This window comes from Aphanomyces invadans, assembly GCF_000520115.1.
Source record: "Aphanomyces invadans strain NJM9701 unplaced genomic scaffold supercont1.24, whole genome shotgun sequence".
In the NCBI taxonomy this organism is placed as follows: Eukaryota; Oomycota; class Saprolegniomycetes; order Saprolegniales; family Verrucalvaceae; genus Aphanomyces; species Aphanomyces invadans.
In genome coordinates this window covers 897,777-916,374 of record NW_008580169.1, presented here as the reverse complement: position 1 = coordinate 916,374, position 18,598 = coordinate 897,777, and the positions used below count along the sequence as shown (strand labels likewise).

General features: G+C 56.6%; 7 protein-coding genes across 10 annotated transcripts in view; 3 read left to right on the top strand and 4 right to left on the bottom strand.

Moving 5' to 3' along the window:
- H310_10145 overlaps positions 1–3,798 on the bottom strand; it is a gene marked incomplete at its 3' end in the record, with an annotated part of 6,442 nt that extends 2,644 nt beyond the window's left edge. Inside the window, exons 1-3 of one of the 2 annotated variants that reach the window (XM_008876418.1) lie at positions 3,721–3,798; positions 3,042–3,670; positions 6–2,532 (exon numbers count right to left, since the gene is read on the bottom strand). In XM_008876418.1, coding sequence (XP_008874640.1) covers positions 6–2,532; positions 3,042–3,646 — 3,132 coding nt within the window. In that variant the 5' untranslated portion in view covers positions 3,647–3,670; positions 3,721–3,798. Of the gene's footprint in view, positions 1–5; positions 2,533–3,041 lie in introns of both variants that reach the window. The other variant, XM_008876419.1, reaches the window with a different exon arrangement.
- Positions 3,799–4,136: 338 nt separating this feature from the next.
- H310_10144 (hypothetical protein) lies at positions 4,137–8,722 on the top strand. 3 transcript variants are annotated; one of them, XM_008876416.1, is made up of 8 exons: positions 4,137–4,737; positions 4,788–5,480; positions 5,549–6,217; positions 6,262–6,425; positions 6,487–7,354; positions 7,477–7,876; positions 7,944–8,125; positions 8,171–8,722. In XM_008876416.1, exons 1-8 carry the CDS (start codon positions 4,153–4,155, stop codon positions 8,594–8,596), a joined length of 3,987 nt encoding a protein of 1,328 aa, XP_008874638.1. In that variant the 5' UTR covers positions 4,137–4,152; the 3' UTR covers positions 8,597–8,722. The 3 variants fall into 3 exon arrangements, with proteins under 3 accessions (XP_008874638.1, XP_008874637.1, XP_008874639.1); XM_008876415.1 differs by having other exon boundaries at positions 7,944–8,722; XM_008876417.1 differs by lacking the exon at positions 4,137–4,737 and having other exon boundaries at positions 4,751–5,480.
- Positions 8,723–9,979: 1,257 nt separating this feature from the next.
- On the top strand, positions 9,980–13,245 carry H310_10143 (hypothetical protein). Its single transcript, XM_008876414.1, has 3 exons — positions 9,980–10,922; positions 10,979–12,286; positions 12,333–13,245. Exons 1-3 carry the CDS (start codon positions 10,007–10,009, stop codon positions 12,473–12,475), a joined length of 2,367 nt encoding a protein of 788 aa, XP_008874636.1. The 5' UTR covers positions 9,980–10,006; the 3' UTR covers positions 12,476–13,245.
- Positions 13,246–13,590: 345 nt separating this feature from the next.
- On the bottom strand, positions 13,591–13,959 carry H310_10142 (hypothetical protein; the record flags this gene model as incomplete). Its single annotated transcript, XM_008876413.1, has 1 exon — positions 13,591–13,959. The coding sequence occupies one exon, from the start codon at positions 13,957–13,959 to the stop codon at positions 13,591–13,593; it is 369 nt and encodes a 122-aa protein (XP_008874635.1).
- A 90-nt stretch (positions 13,960–14,049) lies between these two features.
- On the bottom strand, positions 14,050–15,146 carry H310_10141 (hypothetical protein; the record flags this gene model as incomplete). The annotated part of the gene is made up of 6 exons (XM_008876412.1): positions 14,050–14,373; positions 14,428–14,598; positions 14,642–14,775; positions 14,825–14,928; positions 14,975–15,063; positions 15,117–15,146. The coding sequence occupies 6 exons, from the start codon at positions 15,144–15,146 to the stop codon at positions 14,050–14,052; spliced, it is 852 nt and encodes a 283-aa protein (XP_008874634.1).
- Positions 15,147–15,151: 5 nt separating this feature from the next.
- On the bottom strand, positions 15,152–17,091 carry H310_10140 (HBS1-like protein; the record flags this gene model as incomplete). Its single annotated transcript, XM_008876411.1, has 8 exons — positions 15,152–15,433; positions 15,829–15,931; positions 15,984–16,236; positions 16,347–16,466; positions 16,525–16,686; positions 16,747–16,851; positions 16,931–16,975; positions 17,040–17,091. The coding sequence occupies 8 exons, from the start codon at positions 17,089–17,091 to the stop codon at positions 15,152–15,154; spliced, it is 1,122 nt and encodes a 373-aa protein (XP_008874633.1).
- A 281-nt stretch (positions 17,092–17,372) lies between these two features.
- Positions 17,373–18,544, top strand: H310_10139 (hypothetical protein). Its single transcript, XM_008876410.1, has 2 exons — positions 17,373–17,963; positions 18,025–18,544. Exons 1-2 carry the CDS (start codon positions 17,406–17,408, stop codon positions 18,466–18,468), a joined length of 1,002 nt encoding a protein of 333 aa, XP_008874632.1. The 5' UTR covers positions 17,373–17,405; the 3' UTR covers positions 18,469–18,544.
- Positions 18,545–18,598: the final 54 nt, after the last annotated feature.

Below are 18,598 nucleotides of genomic sequence, written 5' to 3'. Positions count from 1 at the left end.
GACACCAACCCGTCGGGTCCCAACTCGAGTGCTTTGACGTTTACCCCGTGCTCAATCATCTTTTGCTTGACCGCGCCTTCCGGGATGTTCATCTTGAGCATCTTAAAGTACTTGCCGTAGACAGGATCGTCCTTGAGAAGCAGTGGTTTGCCAGGGAGTCCGTCTGGCGTCGTCAAGTCTGACACCAATCCGTCGGGACCGAGCTCCAACGCTTTCTCGTTCACCCCGTGCTCCTTCATCTTGAGTCGTACGGCTTCCTCGGGGATGTTGAGCTTGAGCATTTTGAAATATTTGGCATAAATAGGGTCGTCTTTTAGCACCGCGGGTTTTGGCGACGTGGTTGTGGAATTCAACTCGGAAACGAGCGCGCTCGGGCCGAGGACGAGGGCGTGGGGGTTCACCCCGTGCTCGACCATCTTGAGGCGCACCGCTTCTTGTGGAATGTTGAGTTTGAGCATTTTAAAGTACTTGCCGTACGTGGGATCGTCCTTGAGGGTGAGTTTCCCGTCGGCCATCGGGGAATCTGGTGCCGGTGCCTTCTCCGGCTCGTCTTCGTGCTTGCCAGGGGGACCGGCGCTAGTTGCCGATGCCGTGGTTGCGCTCGTCGGTGGGTTTTTGACTCGGTGGATTGTCGTGGCTGGAGTTGTTGTCGATTTGTTTGGGCTTGGAAGCGACACCGTCGGTTTGTGCGGGGACGTGGACGGTTTCTGGGGCGACGGGGCTTTGGGGGGAGATCGTGGTGGCTGAGTGTACTCTGCCTGCAGCATTTCAATTTTGTCACGAACTTCCATGTACACAGAGTTGGGGTCCAAGTTGAGAATGTCCGGGTTTAGTCCACACATTTTCATCTTGTGCTTGACAGCATCTTTCGAGATGCCTTTCTGGAGCATGGTAAAATACCCCTCAAACTGGATCGCGTCCTTGAGCAAGAGGACGTCCGACTGCTTGTGCTGGGCAAGTTGGTGTGCGAGTGGTTTGGATGGAACGTAAGCAGCAAGTCGCGACGGATCGACGGCGACGCCATCGCGGACCATGCAGTTCTGTGCTGCTTCAAGCGGTACGCCATTGTCAATCATGCGCTCGTACTTGGCTAACGACGCGTCGTCTGCGCCGGCCGCGGCGGTGGGGGTCGAATTCCCACTTGGAGCTTTGGCATCGGCGACTCTGAGCAAATCGTCCAACGACAGGCCCTTTTCGTCGAGCAAAAGCCGGAGTTTTTCCAACTTTTGCTTGGTAGGAGAGCTCTTGCTCTGAGGCGAGTCACTGGGTAAAGGCGCGTCGGCGCGGTGCTGACACGTGCAATCTGCGCATGTCCACGTGCTGAAAAACTTCTTCATGTACGCGGCGTGGTTGGCACGGTCGCTCATGGTCGTTAGGCCAAACGGGATCTTTTTCAGCCCTGCGCAGCCCGTGTGAAAGAAGTGCTGGCACCCGCCAGCACAGCGCACGAGTTGGGGACGCAGCACGTAGTCTTCTTCCCTGCAGACTGCGCACACGGCTTCTTGGTAGTTCACTGCACTATTCGCCTCGATCGTGGTGGAGGGTTTACAACGCGGTGGAGGTGCACTGTCGGTGGATGAGTGACGCCTACTGAGGTCGACGTTGGTACGGACATCGCCACGCAAAATGCCGTCGACATGGGTGGATTGGCGTCGGCTCACATTCGGGGACGCACTCCACTCCGTGGCGACGGCGGTAGTGGTGTGGAATCGAATCGCTTCGTCCGTTGTGGACTGAAGCAAATTCGAGCTGCTTCCTGTGAACCCTTTCAAGCCAGCGCCCGTTGCCGCGAGTTTGGACGGCGACGGGTGACTTGGAAGCGGAAGCAGGCGCGTAAAAATCGTAGAGATGCCCTCCGAATGCAAAATGTCCAAGGCAAGGTTCGGCGCGTTCTCGGCGCGCTGCAGTGCAAACGTCGACGCGGTCGCGTCAAAGCCAGTCTTGATAAAGTTCAAGTACATGGACGGGTCGGGGGCAATCGTGTGGTGGCTCGCCATCTCCACGATGCCTTGCTTGACTGCGTAGTTGCCTGTGTAGTTGACTGGAACGAACGGCTTGGGCTCGACGGTCGGGTTATCATGGAAAACCATGTCGACGCTGAAATTGTCTTCGTCAAATCCGTGTTCGTACTGCTTCATCATGTCCAAGCACGGCTTCTTGAGGGTGACGAGTCCTGCCGAGAGGAACCATGTTGAATTCATGTACCGAAACAGGACGCGGGACGTCGGGTCGGACGATGTGTCGGCTTGGTAGTCGTCGCCAAACGAGCACAGGATGGAGAAGCCGCCGTCGAGGGGAATCCCAGACTCCCACAGAATCGCGAGGAACCCGTCTTCGGGATTCCAGTCGATGACGGGCTTGGCGACGTCGTCGGTCGCCGCCGTTGAAAACACCATCTTGTCATCGTCCCACAGCTGCACCAACGGCGCCATCTCGACCGGCAACGCGCGAAACATGATGGCTTTTAGTAGCAGCGGCTCTGGGTTCGGTATCGTTTGCGCGTTCATGATGATGGAAAAATTGGATACAAATCTATACCATCATGTCGACGCGTCAATACGAGAGATCGATCAAACGAGATGACAATGCCGCATTCGCATGAAGGAATCATGCGCAACCCCAAGACCATCAACCCCATGCAGACTCGTCAAGGCAAAAGGCAGCACAAGTGAAACGTGGAAACGATCCTAGGAATGTTTTCCTTCGAAAGGACACCTCCAGGAGCAACAACGCGCGCTACGTCTCCTCAGCAGCGCGGCGCACAGCGGTGCCCTCCGCTTGGACCAGCAACATCATCCATGGATACAGCGCCACACGAAATATCAAAACCCGAATCGCCCCACAGTGCACACACCACAAAATAACTTTATGAGTGGATCGGAGGAGAATAGTGTTGAATCATTTTTTCAGTTTTCGACACATGCGATGGATACAGCACCACACAACTTATAAAAATCGACAAAAGCGGACCGAAGTATGGAGGCATTTCGACATCTCAATCGCGCAGACGTCGCAAAGGATTCAGAGATAGATGGTGTTACCGTTGAATCGAAATGGGCATGCTCCGCTTGACATATTCGGGAGTGAGGGTGTCGATGCCGAGGCGTTTCTGATAGAACTGCGCCAACGCGGACATCGGGTCGTCGACCGTGCGGACAAACAAGAAGTAGCACGCGCAGATGACGCCACTGCGGGTCTTTCCATTGTGGCAGTACAACAGCGCGACGTTCTCAGCATCCAATGCTAACCAGGCAAAGATGGCATAGCAAATTCGAAAGATGTGGTCCGCGGGCGGGGTGTACGTGCGAATTCCGCCGTCTCGTTCCCATGTAAAATCGAGAGTTTGTGGGGAGATCACTGGTGCGTCCGCGTTGTCGTCGGTCAGGTTGAACACTACATACTTTCCGTTGTGGGCGGCATCCAGGTACGCTTTCATTTCCGTCGCGTTGTTCACGCAGCTCATCTTGTCGGTAGGTCCGTCGACGGCACGTCCACCCACGAGAAGTCGTGTGGTAACATACGTCAAGTCGAGGTGTTTGTACGACGGGACAGGTGGGAGGTTCGAGTTCTGTTGGGGTGGAGATGTCGCCGACGGCTTCAATGAACTGTCCACGACATAACTGGCGAGCTTCCGCAGCTGGTTCATGTCGAATCTCCTCGCTACTCCTCTCTTCTTAGATGGACACGTGAGGATGAGTCTTTAAGGCGTGGGGTGTTCACCGGCAGCGTCCAAGTGCGAGCGGAGGTTGGCGAATGCGATGTTGATGCCGCGTCGGTCGTTTCTTTGAATTAATGAGCCGGATAATTTGCTTCAATGAAACGGTTGCTTCTAACAGCAAATCTTATGGAGTGATATTCTTCATATTTCTCACACAGTACATATATTTTTACATACTTGCTCTAATTTAGGCATATTCTGTTGTTGATTATACCTAAAGTAGTATATATGGCTCCTTGTGGAATTATCCGGAAGTCAAAAATTTCGTGAGACCACAGTACATTCGAATATTTTGTGTTCTCCGTCCAACCAACGAAACCTGTAATATTTCATATTTATCAAAACTGTAATGTTATTACTAATACTAGTAGTACTCTCAATAAATGAATATATTTACTGTTAATCAATTTGAACTTTCGCGCTTTTCGACGTTCATGACAAAGAAGCGGAAGCGCGCGAATGCGTCAGGCATTGTCGCGGCGTGGGAGCTCTTCTGGGACGCAATCGAGGACGTGTCAATGGAAGTCCCAGACCCGGACCATCTCATCTCGATGTTCAAGGCGGAGCCGAGAGACCAGGACGTTGTCGTTGTTGAACGCGCATTGAGCATGCAACCAGTTGACACTGTCCTCCACGACCTCGAGGCGCTGTTTTCTGATACGTTGGAGCTTCAACGCATGCTTACGTCTTTCTCAGAGAAGGACAGCTTTATGCGCATCCTGTTGCGCAATGAAACGATCCAAACGCCGTTGGTGAACCTTTTGATGGAACTCTTGAGCGAGCTCGCGCAGAAGGCGTCCGAAGAAGTTGTCGGCGCTGGTGCAAGCATCACGAACAGCGTCATGCCTTCATCTGGATTGTGCAGTCTCATTCTACGGCACATTCGGTGGATCGAATGCGTATTCGACCCTTCCGCATTGACCGAGAAGTTGTTGACGTCGTTGAGCACGTATCCCTTGTTTCTGCAGAAAGACATCATTCATATCCTTCCCGAACTCGTTTCCGACCGTGACTTTCAAGTACGTTCGCGCCCAAGTCAAAACTCATCCCTCATTTTTCGTCGTTGTAGCTCGCCGTGGACACGTTGCTGGAAACGATCGGCAGTGAGAACGAACTAGTTGTACCCGCGATTGAAGCGCTGTCGAATTTCAACATGCCCGCGGAAATTTCTGACGAAGTCACGAGCTGCATTCTCGGTCGCTTGACGTCTTCGTCGCTCGAGGATATGCCTGCGCTCCTCCGCTTCCTCGTCCAAACAATGACAGAGTCGACCGCGTCGTCGATGCTGAACACGATTCGTGAAAAAGTTAGCGATTGCATCAAGGCATCGTCGGACGCGAGGATGGATTCATCTCAGGATGAATCGTTTCTGCTCCAGCAATTCGTGCATGGCATGATTTATCGCACCGACCTCCTCGACCATTTCTTAAAACTTTTGGCCAAGACATCGACAGGCAACGGGTACATCATGGACGTGTGGTGCCTTGTGGGGTTCCACAGCTCCCTGGCCGGACCGATGAAGGCCAAGATCGAAGCCATCTTCGTCAAGAAGGTCGCCCAGGGAAACTTCTCCAGGGAGGTGTTAGTTGAGTCGCTGGGACATCACCTTCGCGGCCTCACGCCGTATCTGAGTTCGGTCGTACTCGTTACTGGCGCGCTGCTCCAAAGTCCCGACGTGACGGATCAAGGCAGGTTTGTCTTTTCGCTTCTTTTCAACGAGCTTTCGAAAGCTCGTGAGCCACTGTACGAGTTCCAAACGCAGGTATGCATGCGCGTACCGCCGTCCTGACTCTTAATACCCCACACACATTGGCGTCATCGACGATATAGATCATATCGGACTTGGTGGACTTCGCCATGTCGAGCGTCACGTCCACCGTTGACAGCGCGCTGGCGACGCTCCTGGCCATTGCAACGCATGAGCCCCAGCGTTTGGACAAGTACCTTTCGTTGCTGAAGCACTTGCTCGACTGCATCGAACGGTTCAATGTCGACCAATGTCGCCAGGTGTATCAGTTGCTTTACCGCGTTGGCGGGAGCGGCAACGCCGACTTGTCCATCACGGTGCGTAAGCAACTGTACCACCTGGACAACCAGTACCGAAAACTCGGTATGATCGGGTACGTGTGCTGTATCGAGGCCGAGGTGGACGCGATGGGTGATGACGGCACGCCTGGCCTGGACGAAAGCGAAGTGAACCCAGCGCGCGATCAGTTTGAAAAGAAGATCCGCGACCGCCTCGACATTCTCCGCGATGCGTGTCGAAAACAAGCAAAGGCGCTGTCGTTCATGTATGCCGAGCTCAACCACTTCGTGAACCGCATGGACAGTCGGCGCCACCCAAATGTTGTCGCGATTTTCGATGAAAAATTCTCGGAAGTTCTCATGAATGAGTTCTTGCCCATCTTCGACGCACGCATCCACCAGCAAGGCGGGTACAAGCGACCGGTCTTCAACGGTGCCTTCCACTGCGACCAATGGGCCATAACTCGCATGAACGTACGTGAAATACGCCACGGAGACTTGTCATCACGCGTGAGTAGTCGCCAGTGTTCCTTCAAATCATGACATTGGTGGCATCCCAAGACACGATGGAGCGTCCTTTGTACCTGTACAGCTTGCTCAATCTCGTGGTATCATGCTATAAACAGTCCGACACACTCGAGAATATCGGAACCGTCCTCATTTGCCCGATTTTGCTCATGGAGTATGTTGAAAATGGCCTAACCACCTATGTACTGACAAGTCGTCGTGGTTTATACTTGTAGGAAAAATGCGATCGCGAACCTCGGCACGATGGAGAAAGACGCTCAGGACGGGGTGTTCCTGGCCTTGTGGCATGGCGTAAACTGGTGTCGAGAACTGTTGAACTGTTTTAGCTCGGACGTGTCGTTGGCCGGGAAGGTTTTGACACGGCTCGAGAACGCCGTGGAGTTGGAATCAATTTTGGAGGACGCCATCATGAACGCCCCGACGAGTGTGTGGCTTCCGCAAGGCATCGAGATTGTCACAGGCACGTGCACGACCGACGCCACGTTCGGCCGGCGACAGTCCAGCGAGTCGACCAAAAAGACCGATCCCAAAAGCAAAGGCAAGGCTGCCACCCATGTTCAACAGCGCCTCGCCACCATTCGCAGCTCCTTCACGCCGTTGAATTCCCGTGTCGTGGGCGTGCTGCCGCGCATGAAAGACAGCATCGACCCTCGGTCATTTCACTTTTTGCTCGATCATTTTCTCCGCGTCCTGCGCAAATCCCTCGTGAAAACGTACACAACCGCGCCGCATTGGGCCGCCAAACACGCACCGGTGACCACCCATTCAAACCCGTCGCTTCTCGTCCACAGCGGCTTCGTGGACCTTGCCCCTGGCTTTGCCATGTTCGAGACTTACCTCAAATTCCACTTGTTGAATGTTGCTAACAACTTCCGATGGGTACTGGATGCGGTAGAACCGCCCCCGACACCAATACTGCATGCCTTGACATCCAAGTACATTCAATCCATCGTGGTCATAGCAAAAGCCGACGCAGTGTTTGAGCAACATAACCAGCAACGCCTCCAGCTGATGGCACTGCAGCAGCTTATCCTACCCGTCGAGCAGCACGTGCAAGTGGACGTTGTGGACCAGTCTGCAACGGTACATTCAACTGCTTGTCTTTTTCCGTCCGAAACCATCGACGGTGTTCCAAGCGTTCGCTGCACTGTCATCCCTGCTACGAAGCTGACATCGGTGACTTCACGCTTGTTGCATGCCTGTAGGTTCTCGGCGCCATGTCGGACGCCTTGTTAAGCTTGCAGACCGTGCCATGCATGGACATTGACATCGCCGTGCATCTTGTGACGGCGTTGGTGGCGCTGGAGCGCTTAAAGGTCAAGTGGAACGGCCTCCAGAACAAAGCAATCTTGTTCTCACCGCCTCGTGGCCCCGTGTCGCCGCTGGCCGAGCTCGCGCTGGGGTATCTTCGCCGGGACTGGTCGACGCAAGCCGCGGACAAGGCGTTTTCGTACAAGACGGCCGACTTGACGACACTTCTCGACACGTATTTTGAGTTTTCACCGCATCCGCTCGACAGTGTTCAGGACGTGGCGTGCTGCGGCTTTGTCAATTTGCTCGAAAACTACAACGCGAACGTGTCGAACGAGTACTTTCCCACTCTGTGTACGTCGGCTGCACGATGCCCCACAAACTCTAGAGGTCGTGGCTTGAGCATGTTGCCCGTGTCTAGCCAAGAAAACGATGGGGGTGTTTGTCCGCGCGAGCATTGAGACTGTCGTGCGCGCGACATCGCGGCTCGACTACTCCGACGACGCGCCATCCAATCCAGCGCACCTGCTGCACTACTTGCACCAAGCGTCGCTCTTGTTCAAGCTCCTGGTTGGCCTCACGCGGAGCTTTCACACGAGCATGGTACGTCGTCGGTGCATCGTACTCCAACGGATCGTCGTCGTCTAGGTGGTCGCTGCTGTGCTGAAGCATGGAACTGGGTTCGTCCAGAACATCCTGCGCGCGATGCCGTACTTTGAACGTCACTTCGTCGGTCACTCGACGCGCATTCTGGCGACTTTCAAGGAGGTCCAAGGGGGGACGAGGCGGCTCCAAGTGCTCTGTGCGCATGGAAAGCTCATCCAAGATGCGTCTGCGGCCGCCCAAGTGCCCAAGCTGAAAAGGTTGTTGGAGCGACTCATCTACGAAACGAGCAAACTCGCCCGGGAACACAACTTCATGGACGCGTTCTCAACGGGGATCCTAAAGCAGCGCAACTTGGACGGGTCTGCAGCCCAACCGGACGACGACGGCAGTTCTGACAACGATGAGGATGGGGACGAAACCGAGGCGGAAAACACCGAAATCGACGATGACGACGGCGAAGAAGAGTAAGGGGTAGCCGAGACGTACCAACTGACGATGACGGCCAACGTTTTAACACAGAACGCAGCCTGCCCCCAGTTGGGTTGTCATGGTTTATCCAACACGCTTCGTTTGGGAGCCGTTGGTGTGTGTTCTTTCTGGGTGGCGCAACGGAGCGGGGTTGGAATCGTCGACCACAACGTGGAGTCGAACGTTGACCATTTCCCCGTGACTGTCCTACTCGACTCCGCGCGACATGTCTCGAGCCGCGTTGAATGCGATCGTTCGCTCAGTCGGATCATGCATCCGAACTCGTGGTGTGCACACTTGCACGGACGTGGCCGATCCCTTTTGTTGCCAGTGCGTCCTCTTGCCGCAGCATCCGTTGCCGTTCTCCCCGCAGGCATGTTGCCTGCGCGGAACACGAAGGCCGGTGCTGGTTTGGTCGTCGATTTGGCAGCTCTGGTCATGACTCCCACCAGTGGCCAGGCTTTGTTCCTTACACCATTTACCTTTGAGCTACATCCCCATCACTGTGGCGTCTGCTCTGTGGAAGGCATCTACTTCTTCGTCCCTTGCGCATCCCTTGGCAAAGGCGAATGCACCCTAACTCTCCACCTGAAGGGAATGCAATTTGGTATCGTTGGACAAGAGTCGACAAATCCTTCGTCAGTCTCCATGCCGTGGTGTGGTGGGCTGATGCAAGGACTACATGCCGGCAAGATGAGGTGATGCCGACGCGTCGCTCCGAATCCGTCCCGACCCTTTCGCCACGTCACGCCCAACGCAAGCACACATCGCATTCATGACCCGAGATCAAGAGGCGCATGATGCCGCAGCCAGGGTGTGGAGACTGCATGAACAATCGCCATGATCGCATGGCACGGCACTGATTCATTCATGGCGCGGCGACGCACCACCGAAATTTGTTGGAGCTGGTGACCACAGCGCGATGGCTACGTCATTTCGCCAACACAACCACGACGCCATTCAGGTCCCTGGCGCTCACCTACACCGTCGCCATGCCCGATGGAGGACAGAGGAATGGTTGCCCGCACGATTGTCATCGTCTTCGTCATCTACGAGAGTTGGCGGCAGCGACTGGACATGCGATGCCCCCAACAGTTTTGAATGGCAGTGTTGGCAAGTGCAGCACGTAACGGCGGTACAAGTTACCCCCTAGGCGATGGTTTCGCCGTCCAGGCACTGGCGATGGTGGACTTGGAAGTCGTCATCCTGGGACCGCTCGATGCGCGAAGACTGGATCCAGTGGCGACGCGCCATGCTTGCAAGCGTGAGTTGTGAGCGGGAAATCCACCTCGAGCGAGGGCCGCCGCCCCGACTTGTTTCCGAGACAAAGATGGAGGGCTTCCCCTCTCCTTCGTTGTCCAAACTCGATAACGACACTGCGCTATTTTCGTCGCCGGCGCAGCTGTCCGCATGAACGCACTGCCGACAATGTCGAGTGCAGCGGGCGAGCGCGCTGGACGTGCGTGGTGCAGCAGGGCGGCGGGTGTGCCATGGCTAAAGTACCTCGTCATCTTGACCTCCATGGCGAGTGGCATGTACCTCCTCGTGGTCGACGTCGGCGGCGCCATTGCGGCCTGTCAAACCCTCTACGGCTACGACAGCGCGAAGCGAGGATATACCGTGTACGAGTCGCCGACAATCCGTCGCTTCCTCAAGATGGGCATCGTCAACCGCACGAGACAACTAGACCAAGTTGCAGGCGCGGTTGCCGCCAGGCAGCGCATCATGTACATCGAGGCCCACGAGCACGACCCTGACGACTACGTGATCGTGTACGGCAACTGCTCCAGCCTGGGCGGGTACCAGGATGGCGACCGATTGTACGCCGACTGGCACATGCTCCCGCTGCTGCAGCACATCCTCGTCGGGATGAACTCGTCCGTCAACTTGTCAGGTGACGAAATCACCCACGTCGCGGTCGTCGACTGTGCGTACAGCGGCCGCGTGTTCCAGGACACGTCCATGTTCAAGGGGTACCTCGTCGACGTGGCGTTGACTACGATTACGTCGTTTGCGCTGCAGACGATGAGCGCGATGCGAGAGAGCACTCGCATGGAAGGCCAAGTAGGGCCAGTTGTGGTGTCGAAAGCGTCGTGGAGTCAATTTGCCCTCGGGCCAGACGACGCCGCCGACCTGCCGCGCTTTGGGCTGCACTACGATGGCGTGTCCGAGTATCGAACGCTTGTCGCGTTTAACTTTCCATACGAGGTGGGCACACCATTCCACGACGCCACACGCATCACAGACGGCCGCGCGATGCGACTCAACCAGTGGCACTGGCGCGTCAAGGCCACAAACGAGCTGATCGTGATGAACGGGTACTCGGGTTCGTATGCGTCGCATTCCACCGATTGCTCTGACATGTTGCGATGGCTGCGATAGGGTACTACCGAGGGAGCAAGGACGCCCAGACGAATTTTGTGCGGTATGTGCTGTCGATGGACGACGATCCGGTGCGGGACTTGTGCGTCGACTACTTTAAAGCGCAGGGATACAACAAGGATTCGAGGACGTGGCTGCATGCGATCGGGATCGTGTCGGCGGTGGTCCGCGTGGTGTATCCAGCGATCGTGGCCGTTCACGTCGCGGTGGTGTCGCTCAGGACGTCGTCGTTCTGGCTCCCCGACGTGTGTCCCAACACCATTCGCCAGCTCTACTTTCGCGCGGCATGGATTGCGTTCACTTGGACCGTCGATCGATTCTGGGTCGTGCACGAGTGGGTGCTGACGGTGGGGTATACACGATATGATCTCGAGCCGATGGTCGCCCCCGATGACCTCGTCCGCAGCGACTGCCTCACGTGCTTTCTTGTGCTGACCGACGTTGTTGCGACCGTTCTTCGCATCCCCATCGTGCCCGTCGTGCCCGTTCTCGTGTATGCACTGTGCTACACCGCCCGGGAATCCCTCGTCCAAACATTCACGACGGCTGCCATGGAGGTCGCGGTCTCGAACTACATGAACGACTTTTACTTGCGCAACCTGATCGCGTCCTCGCCGACAACCATGGACTTTTGGACGCTGTACGAGCTGTCGCCGGGCGACCCCCCCACGTGGTTGATCATGCGTGAATTTGTTTGGTTCTTTCTCCCGTGTGGTGCCATCGTCATCGGCCTCGTTCTCGTCAAGGTGGTCCGACTTGTCCACGCACGGCCGCGCGTCGCTCAGGCGGTCGATGCCATCGTCGTGCAGGCCGACCCGACGACCATCATGGACAACACGGCGCACACGCTCCAGTACCTAGCGCCATTTCATCGGGTCCGCGAGGATGGCACGTGTGGCATTGTGTCTATCTTTCCGACACTCGAGTCTCGCCAGGCCATGGCTGGCCCGCAGCTGGATGGATCGATGTTTCGCCTCAGCAAAGCGAGTGTCTGGGCCGCAGGATGGGTTCTCCTTGACGTGCGCTTCCTGGTCAGGATAGAGGACCTCCCGACCTTTCTCTTCAACGGCCTCCATGCGTCCAGCCTCGCCAAAGTGTACGGATGTCCCGTTGAGAAGCGCGAATCTCATCCACGTGGACCCGTCGACGGCGGGGCTGGCGTCATGATTTTGACGCCGCGCCTCGTCCCGTTGCCGCCAGCGGCCCTGACGATAACAAGCCTCGGCCATCTCAGCTTAGAGACGCTCTGGGTCGACGAAATCCCCGTGTCCGACACCCAAACCACGATCACGACGGCGCTGCGACGAGGTAGTCGGCGATTGTTTTGTCAGGAGCGAACTAACTGGCGTTTTAGCGTCGTCTCGGGCGTCCGCGGCGCCATCCCAGCGCTCCCTAGGCTCTCGACGGTCCCAATCGCAGACGACCCCCACGGTATCCCAACTCCGGCCACCGTCTCGATCGACGTCATCTCGCCACCTGTCGCGCCATCGAGGCTAACGTCGAACCGATGTTGGCATGGCTTGTTGTGGTCCACTCGCTGTAGTCTTGGTCAGCGAGGCATCCGCCTGCCATGCGCTCCTTCGACGGTCTCTGTCGACGCCTCTCGATCGACTGCCACTTCCATGTCTCCAGTGGTTGTGAGCTCGTACTACCTCCATTGCGCTGGTCCGGACGGGGCAGCGAGTTTACAACAACGCACAATTCGGTCCAAAATTCTACAAGCTGGTTGCCTCACTCTAGCCTGCACAAACCCCACCGAGACGCACGCGCGATGGCCTGCGGCAGCTCAGCACTTCCCTACGCGATGCCTTTTTTCGACACTCGGGATGTCGATCGGCTGACTGATCGACTGACTCTGCCGTGGTCGCTTTCCTCTGGGGACCGTGGCGACCTCGGGTCCATCGCGTGGGCGGAGGAGCTGTGCAAGTCCAAACACGTCAACATGGCGGACGCGCGTTTGTAGCCGACGATTGGCATTGGCGCATGACGCGACCCTCGTTCATGTCCGCCACAAGAGCACGACGTCCCCATGCTGGTAGCCACCATCGTCGACTGCGCTGTAGCTGGCATGACCAGGTCAATCCAATCAAAGATGCCTTGGAGCTAGGATGAATGTCGATCTATGTCGTGCCAGCGGGCTGGTCGGAGCATTTCCAACCTACGACGGACGTATCAGGGCTGTCTGGTGCCATCTCGACACGCATCCACTCGCTGGAATCGCTGCCATGATGAACAAACCGCGGGGGCCATCGTGGGTTGCGAGTCCTGGTCGTGATGACCACTCGGCTCGACGCGGCAAACTGCCTCGAGCGACGACATGGTGTGTACGGCGTCGGTGAAATGGCGTCCAGGCGGCTGCCGACGCCCTGCTACGAGGCGCTTTTGTTGTGATGCGTTCCAAGTCGACCTCATGCATCTGTAGCTCCGACCACGGTGCGGCGTGCTCGACATCTTTCGAAACACGTTTCTGGACGTGTCGACAGCTGCCCCATCGACAACGATCACGACGTGCTTCAGATGAGCCCGACGCTGGCTTCAGGCACTTGCCAAGGAGGACGGTGTGCGTGAGGCAGCATGCGGGAGACGTCCCTGGCCGCTTCGACCGGTGCGTGTTATCGCTGGGGACGGCCACCGCTCACGCTATGACGGTTCAAATCCGGCGCCACCGCTGGAGATGTGTGGTCATCATCTAGTCGACGGCATGTGCTGTCAACCGAGTTGCAGCATGCAAACGTGCGGACGCATTCCCGTTGTTTGACTGCGGAAAATGGGCGGCATAACGATCTCGATCTTGGCATCTTCGCAAAACGCGATTCCGAGTCGGATCTTCCATTCTCTCGACGGTGCCTCCTCCGCCTGCACGTACGAGGGATGCGGTCGACTCGCACGCGAGAGCATGCGGCCACACGGACGCATGCCGTCGAGGTGCATGCAACGGTCGTCTCGATGTCATAGCGGGCAGGCACATGGCGACGGAGCATCGTTTCGAACGGACGTCGCCCACTCGATGACGCATCGACGAGACAAACGATGGTGCACAGCGTCGTGATGATGTGCTTTTACGACTCTGTCTACAGGATGTCGCTGACGATGCCTGCCGCCAACGTGATGCCGCGGTCGCGAAGCGTAAACCGGCCGAGGCTGCGAAACTCGGCAAACACTTCGAGGCAGAGCGGCCGGTGGGTCGTGATTTGAATGACCGCCGAACTGTTGCGCGTAATGCATCGCGGCTTTTTCTTGTCGACGTCGCCCGACTTTTTGAGGGTGCTCACGAGGCGTGTCACGTGGACGGGTTCGTCCATGCTGTGCATGTGCAGCGTCATGCACGTGCCTTTGACGATTGGGATTTCGAGTCCCGGCATCGTCATGATCTGCGCCTCAAACTTGCGCACCATCTAGAGCTGCAACGTCAAAGCAATTTGCTTCCCATGGCGCGGACACGGCCATACCCGGACGGGCGACACGATCGAACACAAGATGCTGCCGACAAACAGCGCCGACGGATCGATCCCCACAAGACCCAAGTCCATGTTGTCGCCGGCCGACGCGGTCAGCACCGGCATCCCGTTTAGTTCCATCGCTTTCACCGTCGCGCGCACGCCCCCCGGCATCACGAGCACCTGCCTCCATGCGTGAAAACGAGCCGACGATGTCCAGACCTACCGTGTCGCCCGTGCACAGCGCGCCCGTGTAAATGCGCCCCGACACAGTCAGCCCCAAGCTCATCGACCTGGACACGTCAGATACGGCCATGCGGAATGGCTTCGAGATGGGCCGTTGCGGCGGCGCAAACGTATCTAGCCACGGCTAGCCATCAGCGTCGATCGATGTCTTGCGGTGTCCCACCGATCGCTTGCACCAAGGTCGGTCCCAGGTACCATGCCGCATCCGTCACATCGTCCACGGGGCTGATGAGGTTCTCTCCAGTCAACCCACTCACGGGTACAAACCTATTCCGAACGCATCAGCTTGGGGTTTTTGGCATCCATGGCGCACCGCAACTGGTCGAGCTTGAAACCCGACTGGACCAAGAACGTTCGGAGCACGGTTTGGATGTACTCGAATCGGTCCTTGGACCAATGCACCTGCGCCATGACGACATTATTCAATCGACCAACGACGAAAATTCCGAGCGCACCGAGTCCATCTTGTTGACTGCGACAATCATCTGGCTCACGCCGAGGCTGCGCACGAGGAGCGTGTGTTCCTTGGTCTGACCGTCGCGCTCAAACGACGCCTCGAACTCGCCCGTCGAGGCTGGTACGACCAGCACCGCCACGTCAGCCTAGTCGAGATGAATCCGTGGCGATCGGCAGGACGTTGCAGTACCTGGGAAGCGCCGGCAATCATCTTGGGAATGAAATCGCGGTGGCCAGGCGCGTCCAACAGCGTTACGTGCTTGGATGGCGTGGCAAAATACGACGTGCCAACGTCCATCGTCACTCCGCGCGATCTCTACAACCAGCACATATCATCGTCGATGGCTCGAGAAATGGGGCTTTGCATCCAATATGACTTGTCCACTGGCGGTGGTGTAGCACTGGTTATGCTGGTCCCCGGAGAGAGCATGGCCAAGAGGAAACACCACGAGATAATATTCGCCTTCATGCCAAGCGCAGGAAGGCTGGCATGCACAGCAAGCAGGTGCACAGATTCGCCAGGCAGGACAAAGCACACCAGATCTTGACACCCACAAGAGTACACAGCCAGGGGGTTTGCATGTGGCATTGCCGTCCACACGCAGCATGCGGCATCCAAATGCACGCATGACCACGAAGAGCAAGGAAAAGCCACGGCATTTCATCCAGCAGTCCATACACTCTCGCCCGTCCACCAGGCTGAGCCATTACCTCTTCTTCGTCGGCATCCATGACCCATGCAAACGCGAACGATGCTTTCCCGGCCTCGCGGCTCTGTTTTTCATACTTGTGCATGATTTGCTTGCTCACGTATCTGTGATCCAGCACGTCCGTAACGCAGATGGATTCGCTCGGTTGCAGTGTACCCCAGACGAAAGAGAAGGTGGCCGGTGATGGTGCTCTTGCCAGCGTCGACGTGTCCAATCACGACCATACTAATCTTGGCCTTGCCGTCTTGTTGCTGCGTCGTAAGTGCCGCCGCGCCTTTTTCTTGCGCTGCCCGCTCCGCCTTCTCAAATGTTGCACGCTCGGCCGGTGTCAGGGCCGACGGGTAAACGCCGCTGCCAGTAGAGGTTGTCGATGTCGGCGCGGCGACAGGCGCTGCCGAGCTGGCTCCGCCTGTGACATCCATGATTAGCACGGCCGCAGCACCGCGAAGCCTCGCGGTGGAAGGAGTGAAAGCCATGGTGACGGAGGATGCACGAGATTGGAGAGGGACGTTCGAGCACCTTTGGCAGGGGGGGCTACGGTGGCGGTGGCTGGCGCCTTGACGGTTGTCTGTTGTTGCTTCTCGCTGATCGAGAGCGCTTGCACCTTGGGAATGACAACTTGCGTCGGCAGCGCCTTGACTGAAGGACGAGATGAGGACGGGAATGTCGTGAAATATGCGCAGGGTCGAGTGGCTACCAGCAATTTGAGACGTCGTTTTCTTTTTGTGCTCCATGAGACTGATGATCGTTTTGTCCAAGTCGTAGTTTTGCGCGCGAACTTGGTCGAGGAGAAAGGTGTCCGAGAGTTGCGATACATCGATCGTGGCGCGGATTTGGGTGATCAAAGGCAGCGCCAACTCTACAGGGGCAAGCACTTGCATGAGAACCATGCAACCAAATGATGAAGAATGCTGCCCACCTGTGTCGTCGAACGAGCCCTCCTCGCCATGCGTCGGTTGGGTGTCCAAGAACGAAAAGACCGAGTTCTGCTTCGTGGGCGAGTCCCGACGATACATGTGCGATTCTAACAGCACCGGTATTCATGTGAGCCGTCGCACAACCACTTTAGCACGCAGTTCTGAGTCATGTCGCCTTCAACGTACGGGCACTAGGGGACGGCTCGTCGTAGTCGTAGTCGTCATCGTAGTCTATGCACGTGCATCAGTCGTTGTCTCCACGAAGCCTGCATCAACGGATCTAGCTTGCTTCTACCTTCATCGTCGTACGAGTACGCGCGGTTCCGGACGTTGCGATGTCGGCTCATATGCGCCGCAGGTCCGCGGTTTCTTTGCGTCTCGTTGTGTTCAAAACCAGGTTCGATCCGATGCCGGGTAATTGTTCGTTTCGATGCGTTTATGACGTGTTTCGAACGAGATCCTAGGGATACAAACACCCGGGTAGTCGGGTTTATACACCGACCAGGCCGGTTATATACCGGGATTTTGGACCCAAATTTCTGGTTTTTGATATGAACCGGTTCTGGACGTTCGAAACCGGTTCAGTTGCCCCCGCCAGCCAGTCAAATTCGATGGTGTGCGCAAATAGGATGTTCAACTTTGCAACTTTCGTCGGGGGAACATGGTGGTGAAGGCGGCCGAGATCGCGCCGGCGGCATACTCGTCCAACAAGAGCAGCAGTGCCGTCACAAAGGAAGATGATTTGACGTACGACCTGGGAAACCTGGCAGCGTATGACACGCACCCATTCCAAGTCAAGAACCTCTCGGACGAGAACGAACTCAAGGCGTACGCCCGCGACAGCGTTCAATTGTTGATTAACCACGTGTTTGAACTGCCGCGGCAGATGACGGACATGGGTCCGATGGCTCAGCTGCCTGTACCCACCACCGTGATCCCTCGCGAGAAGCCGCTCCCGAAGGAAAAGGTCGAGACGCGATGGGAGAAGTTTGCGCGCGAAAAGGGCATCAAGAACAAGAAGGAAGGACGCATGGTGTGGGATGAAGCGAAACAGATCTGGGCTCCCAAGTGGGGTTACAAGCGTGCGAACGACGATTCGGGCGACTGGGCGATGCCTGTCAAGGCAGGCGCGGACCCGTATGCCGACCCGTGGACTGAAAAGAAACAAGAAAAGGCGGAGCGCGTGCAAAAGAACTTGCGCAACCAAGCCAACAATCTGGTACGTCCGTCGGTGTCATCTATCCGCTTTAATACACAGCTGATGTTGTCATTCTGCCCAGAAACAAGGCCGTGGCAAGCAGCCCGCATTTCCCGTCAGCAAAACTCCCTTAGGCGTGCCGGTGGAACTTCTGAACACAGATGACAAGAAACTCAAGCAGCGCGGGAAGGAAGGCACGAAGGCGGCGCTCCAGAAGGTCCAGTTCTCGACAGCGTCGATGGGCAAGTTCGACAAGAAGCGAGAAGGTGAAGGAGAGCGCAAGCACGTCGGCAAGCGAAACAAGTTTTTGAGCGTGACAGGGTCGGAAAAGACGGAGAAGGAACGCAGCATGAACGTGTTGCAGCACCTCCTCGGCCGCGAGGAGAACAAAGGCAAGGCCAAGGCCGCGTCCCACAGCGACGGCGGTGACGACGACGTTGGTGGGAAGAAGGGCAAGAAGCGCGGCGGTCCCAAGTTGAAAAACATCACAAAGGGCGCGGCCAAGCGGCAAAAGACCAAGAGATAACTCGACAACCTATTAACGACGTTTGATCTATTGATATTGCCGAAATATATCGACGACGCAAAAATCAAACTGACACTGGCAAGGATTTCATTCCTTCATTTTTAAATACGAGAAGTCATCACACTTGCAA